Source organism: Pygocentrus nattereri, chromosome 23, assembly GCF_015220715.1.
Source record: "Pygocentrus nattereri isolate fPygNat1 chromosome 23, fPygNat1.pri, whole genome shotgun sequence".
Taxonomy (NCBI): domain Eukaryota; kingdom Metazoa; phylum Chordata; class Actinopteri; order Characiformes; family Serrasalmidae; genus Pygocentrus; species Pygocentrus nattereri.
This window is the reverse complement of record NC_051233.1, coordinates 12645740-12658492: the sequence shown is the minus strand read 5'-3', so window position 1 is coordinate 12658492 and position 12753 is coordinate 12645740. Positions and strand designations below refer to the sequence as shown.

General features: G+C 38.8%; 1 protein-coding gene across 1 annotated transcript in view; it reads left to right on the top strand.

The window, feature by feature from the left end:
* Window positions 1-12753, top strand: part of spns2 (spinster homolog 2 (Drosophila)) — a 113204-nt gene that overhangs the window by 61478 nt on the left and 38973 nt on the right. Inside the window, exons 3-4 of the mRNA XM_017701737.2 lie at window positions 5024-5160; window positions 12423-12574. Of these exons, the coding sequence (XP_017557226.1) occupies window positions 5024-5160; window positions 12423-12574 (289 nt within the window). The remainder of the gene's footprint in view (window positions 1-5023; window positions 5161-12422; window positions 12575-12753) is intronic.

Sequence of the window (12753 nt, the reverse complement as noted above, 5' to 3'; positions counted from 1 at the left end):
TCAGGCCTTGTACAGGTGTTAGCAGTCTCCATTTTTCTATAACAGTATATTTTTTGAACTCCAGGTTTTTTCACTTATTTTACTTTGACTTCCCCTTCCTTTTAAAAATATCAGATTTTTACACAATATTGTATATAGCATTCCTTCTGTTTTTCTAGTAAAATTGAAAATGCCAGATTCCAATTTACATTGAGTAAGCATCTCAGGATGAATGGACCAATAGAAATGGTAAAGAATTACCCAGATTAAGATACATGACATTAATATATCATAATTAAGAACTTCTATCTGTGTAGTCATCATTTTAGAGATTATTTCCCACAACAGCATCAATATAAAATTTCAAGACCTCGCTTTCTCTCTCTCTAGCTCTCTGGGATGTCTCTACAGTGCCTGGAGGGAATGAATTAAAAGCCCTTCAGCAGAGTACAGCTGTATGCTCATCAGCTTAATTTAGCATTACACAATAGATCAGAGGCACAATACACAGCGCAAATGTGCCGCGTACCATTAGTGAGCATGAGCACTTCCTTCCTGTACGACAACAACAATGATGCTTTTAAGGCCTATTCAGAGTTTGGTAGATAATTTAGATACACAAACATATCAAGCAGTGTAGTTAGGCCTTACAGATTTACAGCTTATGACAGTAATGCAGCACAAGACAGAGTTAGAAAACAAGGTTTGGTTTCAGTCAACATACTGGCCTTCAGTCTTTGTCAATGACGGGTTAGTCACTGAGAGCATCGAGAGCCAGCCCACTGGGCATTCCTCAGCCAGTAAGTCATAGAGAGCAGCATGTCTTGCCTTATTGTTGACAAGATTAGGATTTCAAGATAAGGTGTGGTAGATAATAATGACACTTAAATTAAAGGCAGAAACTTCATAGAGTCCATCTGTCAGTCAACAGTGGCAACGTGGTGTTTGTTCCGCTGTTTGTGTGTTTGCATTTACACAAGAATCAGACTTGAATATTTGGTTCTGAGGCTCATGTGGTGGTTTCGTGTCTCATATCTCATGTTTTCCATTTCTGAATTTAGTCAGTGGGGAATCTTTTCTAGTCATCTCGTTGCATAGTTTTGGGTGAAAACTAAAACCAAAAACTCTTGAAATGCTCAACAGAAAATTGTCCAGGTTTTTTATCCTTGGTATCTAAGCAGATACTGCCTCTCTCACTGGTTAGTTTTTCAGGAGCTGGATTGAAACACATCACACATCAGATTGACCACCAGTATAATTAAAAAGTGACAGTGGAATCAACCAGTCAGGTTTCGATTTACATTGAATGGGACAGATTTTGTGAGAAGTAATGTTACTATAGGCCTTCTGCCACATTTCAGTTAGTTGTTAGAAATGAAAAACTGCAGTGGCTGTTTTTCAGTCATTATGACCACTACTGAGGTCAGCGGACAAGATCAGGAGAGAAACACTACTGGGGTATGCCATTATTACAACAAAAAGGGTAAGGAAAGATTGATGGGCTAAAAAAAATATCCCAAAACAGAAGTCACCCCCACCACTCGCCACCTACTCCCTTAACCTCATTGTAATGAGCCAGCTATGCGATCGACATTTACTGGAATACATATTGTTTAAGACATACATGTCTTGCAAACTAAAACTGTATTTAGCAAAGCGAACCCCACAGACGCCACAAAGCCGCTTGTTACGTTTTGTTTGCGCAACGAGCAGACTGAGGGAAAATTTGCTTACTTAGCAAAGCGGACTTCAAATCAGAATCAGAAGTAAAAAACTTTGTCTACCACATTCAGCCTGGATAGAAAATCTTCTCTAAAACTGGCCTTCTCGGATACATGTGCAGTGTTGAAATGTGAGAACAACAAACAGCATAAAGACGTAAGACAATAGCAATAAACAGAGCATAGCCTGAAAACACAAGCATAAAAACAAGTCAACAGCTATTAAAGTGATTCTAAAAACATCATTTAAAAAGAAGCATCCAATAATATCCCGTTACTGCATATTACTAGCATTGAGAGGCATCCTGAAGATGTTCTTAGTAAATAAAATGCTTTTTGTGGTCCTCTCTATTATCCAGCAGAATCCCCAGTATTGAATTCACTCTTTCAGTCTTCATTTGTGTTCAGTGTGATCTCAAGCCCATCTCCAAGTCTAAATAAGATCTAAAAATGTACTAATACTTAAGTTTTGACAGATGTTTTAGTTCTAAACGTTGCTCAATCTTTGTTGCTTTTGTTCTTACAAAACTTTGCAAAGGATAAATGGACTTAAGCAGTACTAAAATGTACTAAAGCAGAACATAATACATATAATACAAACATAATAAAATATTAATGGAACCAGAGTTTTTTCCAAATAATTTTGGGCCTTTTTGTTCTGGTCCATTCATCATGAAATTTACATACAAAGGCTATCTGGTATTTTCAAATTATTATACATATATATTTCAATATGCCAAAAATAAGGAGTAGCGTCTAGTAGTGTGTAAACTTTACAATCTAATGATCTAGCCACAACATACCATACAAATCATGATACAAAACAACACTATAAAATACAATGTATTGTTTTGCTACATGACAAATCAAAGTTGTGTCAAATAATTAAAATTATTGCCAAATATCACACTGTCGCTGATCAAACCAGCACCGTATTGCAGTGATGGAATATTTGCACGCATGTGGCTCAAGTCCCAGAGATGCCTTGATGCAGGCAGCCAAGACTGCATCATTCTTGTGGCTTCAGCAAATTTCAGCCTTCCTCACAAAAATTGGAAGTTATTAAAGATCCAAATGCAGACATCAATATCTGGCAGCGTGCTCCATGTTGGCTTTGTTGGAGCTGTGTGTGGCCAAGCTCAGCCTGGACAGTAAGGGGGAAAGCAAGGGGTTGGGGGGTTTGTTCCACTACTCACTGCTGTCATTTCTTAGAGAAACAGCTCTTTGCTTGCTGAAATACACTCAATAACAGAAGGAATCTCTGAAAAAATAGTGATAGTGACTGCAGGGTGAAATGAGGGCATCTTGGCCATCAGATTCTTGGTTATTTCAATTTCAGCTGGTGCCTACATGTGCACTCTTTATAAATGATCTAAGTGGAAATCGACTATTTTAATTACATCATTTTTCATGATGCATTGCAAAAAAAGGCCTATATATTTATACAGAGTGCATGTGTGAGAGAGAGATTCACTTAAGGCTGTGGTCAAGGTCATGGCTGCATCATCATTAAACATCACTCTAATGCAACACACACATCTCCGAGTTACATAACACTCATCCGCCCTGCAGAATCTCTTTATGCACATCATGCTGGATGATGTTCTCAGTGGACAATGCACAATGGGATTAAACTATGAAATTCAAATCCTACTGTTTGGCCTCTAATACCTTCAGATGAGTGGACATATCCTCTGCCCTGCCCAGAGACCAGTCTTAAGAGCAAAAACCCTTAAAGTGCCCACTATTGCTCGTGATAAAAGCATGTTTCCAGCAAGTTCCATTCAAAGATAAGAGGGTTTTTTTTCAGTACCTCCAGTTCCTCTGTTACCACAGCAGACAGCACAGAAAATGAAAGGTCAGCCATGTAGTTTCGCAAGACTTTCAGAGGCAGTGCCAGTGGAATCTGAAAAGATCTGGATCCAGTCATATATCACTAAGTAATATCATGAATTACAAATGAAATGCAGTGGCTTTTCCGCATACACTCATACTCAACAGCAGTATTCAAGCCAGCGGTGACCAGTTTCTTTGTAGACCTTCAGATGCACTTGATCATATGTTAATATCCAAGAACGGCTGTTGCTTGGACACTAGGGGCTTGTGGGTGGGGAGTGGGCAGGGAATCTGAATTGAGCAGCCTTGGAGCCTCCTCCCCCACTACATCAGCACAGTCAATTTGATAAAGCATAGTGAAAGATATTGAAGGGTCTACATACATTTTCAGCTCTTCTTTGAATTTTTATATGTACCATATGTGTTGTTTTTTATATAGCTTTAGGCTCAGAATTGACAGTATGGGACTTTTAAGTAGGATGATGGCAGATTCAAAGGAATGTAATAGCTGTGACTTTACCCTTTACATTGTGTGAACGTTTCACAACCAACAGATCAATAGAACCATCCAAATGACTTAGAAGCAAAGCTTATTACATTAACGTACTTTAAGTTCAATGGGAAATCCATTGAGTTTTCAACACTTGTACATAATAAAATCCTAATTCAGTAATTCAGAGTGTCAGAAATGTTCACAGTATTGGTGATAGAAAACAGATGTCTAAAGAGTTTAAATCTTCTAAAAGCTCCCTCACAGAAAGTTATTTTACACATTTACATAAGCTTTTGGCCTAAAATGTACTTCTTTTAAAGCCATTCATGATGGAGGTGTCCATGAATGGTGCTGTAAAGCAAAATCGTTCCACTTCTTTTACCATCATCAACATTACATATAAAAACTCTTAAGACACATGTAGCTGCACTGGTTATTTTGGATAGCAAATAAAATAGTTATATTTGCGCTGTAGATATTGTGACACCTTGGACCGTATTACAGAAACCTCTGCTCTTTTTCTGTGAACTTAAGATGTTTCAGGTCAAGAAAGGATATTTTACAAAAGCTTATTACAGAAGCAAGTTTTATCTTAATTTAGGAATCATAACTCATCACATCTTATCTTATCACAAGTTATTTTAATATGAAAATCTTAATACAGCCTCTGTTCTCTGTCACCAACACTGTAAAAAGATAGAGCATTTTACATTAAACTGAAAAATAAAAAAAATAGGTGGAATTTCCCTTTAAGAAATTTGCCTATATATAGAATTTGTTACCGTTTCGGAGAGGTTATGCATGTCTATATTTTTCCAAAATGTTAAATTCCACAAAGTGGTGCAATTTTGCACTACAATGTCCACAGAAATACCATATTTAGGTTCTCTGTACAGGATATTTCGACTTAATTTTACCCCCCAAAAATGTCATTTGAGCAGGAATTTATGACTGTAAACAAACTAAACATGAAATTTCTCTTTTTATCTTCCAGTTTTCATCTGCAGTTTCATGGTGGCTGCGCCTATTTTTGGTTACCTAGGCGACCGATTTAACAGGAAAATCATTCTGAGCTGCGGCATCTTCTTTTGGTCAGCTGTGACGCTGCTGAGCTCCTTCATCACCAAAGAGGTAAGAGCCCTAGACACATGACAATCCTATCATGGAGTTGGAGATGAAATAGCGCTCCATTTAGTGCAGCTAAAACAAAAGCACTTAAAGGTTTTGTTGAACTCAAATGAAAATCTTAAGCCAGCTCGTTTAGAACGACTGTAAAATGACACTTAAAGTTAATAGCCGAGTGAAAAACTATCAGGGCAGATTTGAAATGACCGTGGAACTTTGTACTTTGGCACCTGAGCTTATAAAACTTCACAGCTAAATCAGGACCTGTGCTCTACCATTTAATAATTAAGGTCCATTAAGATATTTCAACCTTAAAGGGCTTATATGAACAATGAAAGATTCATTATATTGTGAAACAAAGTAAAAATTAATACAGTATAATAGTAACAGATTTTTTAACAAAAAACAGTTAACTTTGAAGAACAGAGTTTGGCACCATATGTCTCCTGAATGCCCCCAGCCATGACCTAGATTGATCAAATTTCATCACCAACGCACTTCATCTAATATAAAAAGGATTTATTATACAACCCAGGTGTTGGATAATAACCACATATAATACTGGGCTGCTATGAGCGGAGGTTTCTATTTATAAACATAACTCAAAATGATTTATAAAAAGAACAGTAACAAAAATTGCAGCCTTTATCTCAAAGGTAAACTTACAATCTCCTCATGCTTTAGCTTTTAGACATATTCTGATCTCACTGTGTAAACGGAGGTGAAGGGGCTTTAACAGAGATCAGACAGTTCACTAATAAGTGAATAGGCCTTTCAACAAGGCTGCGTATGACTCTGTGGTGGTCCAAATATGCAAGTGTTGACACAACACAAATTCTAGGGACATTTAGGCCCTAGGGGAACACAAGCAGGCAGCTCAAGCAGAGATACTGGATAGCTTTCTTTTGATTAACGCTGTCTGCAATTCATTACAGACGCTTTCAGTCAAACTCAGACAATATTGAGGAAAGTACACATCTGCAGGCTGTGTGAGTGTGTGTGTGTGTGTGTGTGTGTTGCCTAGTCTCAAGGGAGGGCATGGAGACAGTGATTTCCAGTGACTGCTAATTAAAAGGCCACATTAACAGAGAGATGGCAGCAAAATGATGGTTGAGGAATGTTTGGTGCAGCCTGGAGGAAGAACAGATTCCTACGATATGCCACTGGACATGTGTGCATGCGTTTGAATGTTTGCCAGTTGACCTCTTCAGTGTATTTGTATGTTCTTTTCTCTGGCGGGATCAAGGCTGTCCCCTGCCTGGGGTCAAGAACAGAATAAATTCCCCAGAATCTATAAAACTGAACTGACACTGACAGCCATTCCGCATCACACTAACCTTCCTGACGTGCCTCAGAGCACACACACTTATATATATGCAGTCATGAGTGTGAAGTATTCTAATATCTGTCAGTCAGAACACATCACAGCTGTCAACGCTTACGTAATCATGTTAACAGTTAACAATATTGTAAAATCCATTATATACACAATAACTTTGGCTGTTGTATGTATTTAGCCTTATTGCAACTGCAATGTTTCAACACCGCCAAATTGAACCGAGAATGTGACATAATGTGTGTTTTGGTCAGTGCATGTTATTCAACAAATCTAATTAGATTTGATTATAGGTGGAAGACATATTGTTTACATAAAAAACACTTTATGCTCTGTAATGTTAATATGATACACATGGTCATTCTGACAGAGTGTTGGAAGTGTTGGATTATTGGGCAATTACAGGAAGTGTTGGATTATTGGGCTTCTACATTTTTGTAGTTAAAGCAGTAAGTTTAGGAGGGACCATATATAGGCTATTCAAATGTACAGTGTAAGTGTATGGCTGACTTTATAGGACCTTCAACTACAGCTCAAATGGCCAACCAGCCAGAATGAAAAGAAGACAAAACCTCAGATGTGATTTCTGCTGTCACTTTGCTACAAAGACTGCTGTTAAAAGAGACGATCAGAGAGGATCAAAGCTATGAAACATATTTTACTTATAGCTGTATAGAAGTGCTTTTCTGAAATGGAACCAAAATCCGCTTTCCTTCACTGCAACACTACTCGATCCAATGTAAAGAAGGTAGCATAGCTGTTTACACTAACAACTAATTAATTCTAAGTAGGTTACTCAGTACAGTCATGAATGCATGCTCATTTTAGTCAGTTTTTAGAGTGACTTCAAAAGTGGCTTAGTCAAACTGGAGCTATCCTTTTTTAAAATGTGAATATTAAAACAAAAATGATGATAGCTGAGGTTTTGGTTAATCAGTTGATTGAATAATAGCTGATAGAATAATTGTTTACAGGAAGAAAATTTAGCCCAGATCAGATAACCACCTTTAATTATGAAGTTTTCTACATGATAAAGATGATCACAATCAAAATAAAAAAAATCACCTGCTTTGGTCTAGTTCCTTTAAGGTTCTTCCCTCCTGGGTCACTCTGTCTTTTAGTGCGAATATCTCTGACACATCTTTTTATTACTTTACACTGACCTCTTGCCCTACAGCTGATGAACTCATCTCCCAAAACTCCCCCAGATCTCCTGGAGCCAGACACTTTTAACAAGATTGTTCATGGCTGTGGAGATTCAATAGGCCTCCACAGACCGACATGCCTGAAAGAGATTCCTAAATAAGAAGTACAGTCCTAAAGGATTAGTTAAACAAAGTGTTTTGGGGGGATTAACCAGAAATTAGACTGCAGTTAAAGCCAAAGTCTGCTTGTCTACAATTGCACAGTGTCTTTTATTTCCCCAGCTACATTTAGCATAATCTTGTCTCTTTTTGACAAAAGACTGATGCTGGTGGCAGGGCTGTGGTTTAATATGCACATATTCAAGCGGAATATGTTTCAGAAACTCATGTTTATGCATGTGATTTTGAGGGATGGGACCGAATGCCGCTTAGCATTCTCCACTTCATGGCTTTAATGTGGAAGAAAGAAGAGAGCAAGACCCTGTTCCTCGTGGCTGGCTCGCCAATTTAAAATAAATAAGCTTGACCTGACTGACTCATGAACTAACTCAAGTTAAAAATAAATGAAGTAGGTTTTATATTAAGGATTCAGGAACATAGTTTTCGTTCTGGAAAGAGTGACAGCAAAGCTAGATAATGGTATATTTACTCAGCATGCGTGTGGACTGAAAAACCATTTATTTACTTGGTTCAAACGTGTACACTGGTTCCATATAGTTAATAGTATAAAGACATATTACATTAACACAGTTATCACCAAAAGTGTGTAAACTGAATGACGATAACCATGCTTTAACATATCATGTAGCCTCTCGCAGTATTGTCAGGTTAGACATCTGAATCTTCAGTCTGAAAGCCAGAATGAAGAGCTAAACACAGTAAATGCAGTATTTTTAAAGGAAAGAGGCACAACAACTTGAAAGGTAAGGTAGCACATCACGTCAGACCACCGACACAGCCTTCCTTAGTTTTGTGTAGCTTAGTTTGATGCGCAGTAGCTGGTATTTGAAAGAAGAATGTTCACAGGACAAAACGTATCGGGCTCTGAACATTTTTATTTAACACAGGGTGCATTAAAGGCTATTTTGAAAAACCTTATTCATTCGGAGTTCCTAATATGGGCATAAAAGCATGGCGCTGAATACAAAATGACGACACAACTACAGTGATCTATTCTCTATCAGACTCAATATTTTTCTAAAATAAAATGGTATTTGAGGCTGTGTACAGTGCATTGCCTGCAGGTAAAGTAAAATTCTCTACTAAAGCCTCCAGACCTGACTCCATGCTCTTGACTTGCCCCAGATACTCGAAACATGACTCAGACTCACATGAAATTACTTGTGAACAAAATCCAGGGCCAGGATTCAAGGTCCAGATTTGAAGATATTTCAAAATATAATGTCATACACTTGCATATATTTTGCAGCACTCAGCTTCCTTTATTTCAGCATGGTTTTACCTGTAATAATCGACAGTTTTCCAGGCTATTGTTAAAAGAATATATTAAAACTATTTTAGTCTCAAAGGTGGTCTAAACACCTGAAAGGTTTGAGTGCTGATAGTGCTGACATCACAAGAAAAGGGTAAAACGTGTGGGGTTAGCATTCAGACCCCACCTTCAACATGTGGAGGTAGTGTGGGAAGACATCCTAGGACTGCATGAGAGGAGAGAACTCTTGAGCACTTGAACTGCTTGGTGTCCACAAGCTTTTGATGGGCAGTATATATGCTCATGTTGGTGTTCATATCACCCACATCCTCCCTTTGTTTCCTCCTCTTTCCATTCCTCCCTCCATCATTGTCTCTGCATTGCAGGGGCTCCAGTAGCTCACCAGCTGTCTGCTCCCAAGCAAACGAGTTTGCTGTCACACATATAAAGCCGTAGTGTATAGGGGAGGGAAGCGTGTGTGTGGAGGAAGTGGATTGCCCAGCTTTACTCTTAGTGGCGATTCCTGTCACGTACTCCAGAGTAATTCCCTTTGCCTGCTGGGAATTATGTAACACTCCACAATAAGCGAGATTTTTTTTTTCAACATACAGCAGGATTGGCACCCTTGAAGGCTGACAGGTAAAACAGAATGGAGGAATGAAAAAAGGAGGGAGAGAAAATAAGGATATCCAGTAATGGGGTAAAGAGTAGATAACACTGGGCACTGTGCTGGATGTCATTGTTCTTCAGTAAAAATAGACTTATAGCACACTCATATACACACACTTATACACAATATACTTTATGCAGGGAGATTCACTCGAAAGAGGCCCCAAATATGCTATATACCTTGATTTATGTGTAATCTTTTGCATTACATGCGATGCTGGAAGTGATCTCTGTTTTCTGCCAGACACTTGAAGGGGTACAGGGCATGCACACATAAATTGCAAACGGAGGTTAAATGTTGCGACGGCTGTCCCACCTCATTGCTCCAACGCAGTGGCATCCCGGCTTGTTCAAAGCTCCACATACTGAGTAACACATTGCAGTTTTTGAGTTCAGCTCTGAGATCAAGTACAGTTTTTAGACAATTTAAGACAATTTAAACAAACAGCTAAAAATGTAACTCTGATTTTATTCTACACAGATTGGTATAGCTCTGAAAAATAAATACAATTTTATTTTAAAACAAAAGAAGCAAAGTAGCAAGACCTTATACAACAGTGCAATTGAGCACTTTTGGTCCTTTACAGTAGTTTCCACAAAAGACCTTCAGAAATGACTGCAGGGCATATTGGTGACATAGTTTTCAAACATTGTTTTTAATATTATTTAAATGTTAGATGTTTTGGATAATGTATTGAAATCCTTAAGAAGCACAATAAGTGATTAAGTGATACTTTTTTGATCCCATAAACGGGGAAATTCCACCTCCGCATTTAACCCATCCGTGAAGTGAAACACCACATACACACACTAGTGAACACACACACTAGGGGGCAGTGAGCACACTTGCCCGGAGCGGTGGGCAGCCCAATCCACGGCGCCCGGGGAGCAGTTGGGGGTTAGGTGTCTTGCTCAAGGACACCTCAGTCATGGACTGTCGGCACTGGGGATCGAACCGGCAACCTTCCGGTCACAGGGTCAGATCCCTAACCTCCAGCCCCAATCAATTACCTCCTCTAGTCCACTATTAATTGGTGTCAGCTGACCCAAGGTGTGATGTACTGTAATGTTCTAGGCCAGGTTTAGCTTGCACTAATCACAAAGTGTACTACATTTTTGCTAGTGATGTACAGTGTACTTTATATTAAATACTGTATGTATACTGTGTAGTAACAACACTCCAGCTCCCCCCAGTAACCCAGAAGGATAAGCAGCTTAGACAATCTGTGTGCGTGTTTCATTCCAAAATACATTCTAAACGTTTAATTTTTTCATATTAATAAATACATTTTAGATAGATCACTTTATTTATTACATTTAATTTATGCCACTGCATAGAAATCCCTTCCTTGATCATCATTTAAAGGTGTTATTTTCTCTCTGTCACACACACACACACATACACTCAGTCATTAGCATCTACAGGAAGCAGCAGCTGGCTTCCCAGGTAGCTACATGAACCGACCCAAGAGACATTACACAAACCTGGACACACACACACACACACACACACACACACACACACACACACACACACACACACACACACACACACACACACACAGTGACACACACTCACTCACTCTCTCTCTGATTATGTGCCACTTCCCGGGAGAATTCCCATATTGGCTACATTCACTATAGCACTGTCAAATGAACATTAGCATCCAACACTAGCTATGAATAACTTTAAATGAGCATCTAGTATTTATATTTATATTTATTTCTCCAGTTCATACTCTCCATTAGCGCTGTTGTTGCATGATATGTAAAGAGCGTGACCTAACAAAGCCGAAATATTGTAGACTGTCTATTGTAGGCTTCTGACCTCTTTGTGGCCACTTCCCATAGAATTACAAGTAAAATATACACTGGTAGTTGAGGGAAAAAATCTTTGAGGAAGCTGAACGCAAAGAGGACAGGGCCACAGGGGTGTAGAGAAATCTGCCTCTCCAAGGGTCCATATATACTGACCCATATTTAAGCCAGCTCATGCTCATATTTGGGCCCACGCACATACGCTTCAACAATGACTCCACACGGGTGGCTATATATGTACCCCACCTAGTCTAGTTCCCTTTCTGGGAAGGGCTCTTTTAGTTTCCTTCCCCTTGCTGTAACCATTAAACCAGCGCTCTTGGGTCAGAGTGCATTGTCCACATGTTAGCAGCGCTTTTGAAAACCTAAATCAATTTCTCCTTTTCCAAGACCACAGCTAAATGCTAATTCAAGGCCCATTGTTATAAACCATATCCCCTATGAATATTTAGCCTCCTAATAGCAAGGTCATACAAAAAGGTCATCTTCCTTTCATTCTGCATTCAGCTTTTTTAACTAATCTGTGTATTCTTGGGAAATCCACACCCAGCAGTGTCGTTACCTTCAACAGAAGAGAACAGATTTATGAAGAAATGTTGCTGAATAAGCTAGATAGGTCTTCTGGGCAAGGGTGGGAGTAGTGATCTATTTTTGGAAAATGAAGTCTCTTTCATGATCATGACTTAGTGTCGTGTCAGAATTAGCAAAAGAAACATGTTGAAAGTGTCAAATATTCAAAAATAGAAAATGATGATATGTATTTTAGAGAATCCAAATGGTAAGCTTATACATAGCTATATTCTGTATATCTACATCCTTTTGCTACATTCTCCTTCTATCTGACCCCATGATCTTTCTCATCCCTCAGTACTATTGGCTGTTTGTGCTGTCCAGAGGCCTGGTGGGCATCGGAGAGTCCAGCTACTCCTCTATCTCTCCCACTATCATCGGTGACCTGTTCACCAGCAACAAGAGGACAATTATGCTCTCTGTCTTCTACCTGGCCATTCCACTGGGAAGGTAAGCTTCATCTTTTCTAAATAGTACCAAAAAGTTTCTATGGAATCTTTGTGGTCTTACATAGAACTTATATAAGAACGTATCTCTGTCAAGCATACTTTTTTAAATGTTGTCCAGGAAGCAGCATGCACCATGACTAAAAAGCACTGCTCTAGCCTGCAATTTCTGCTGAGTGCCAC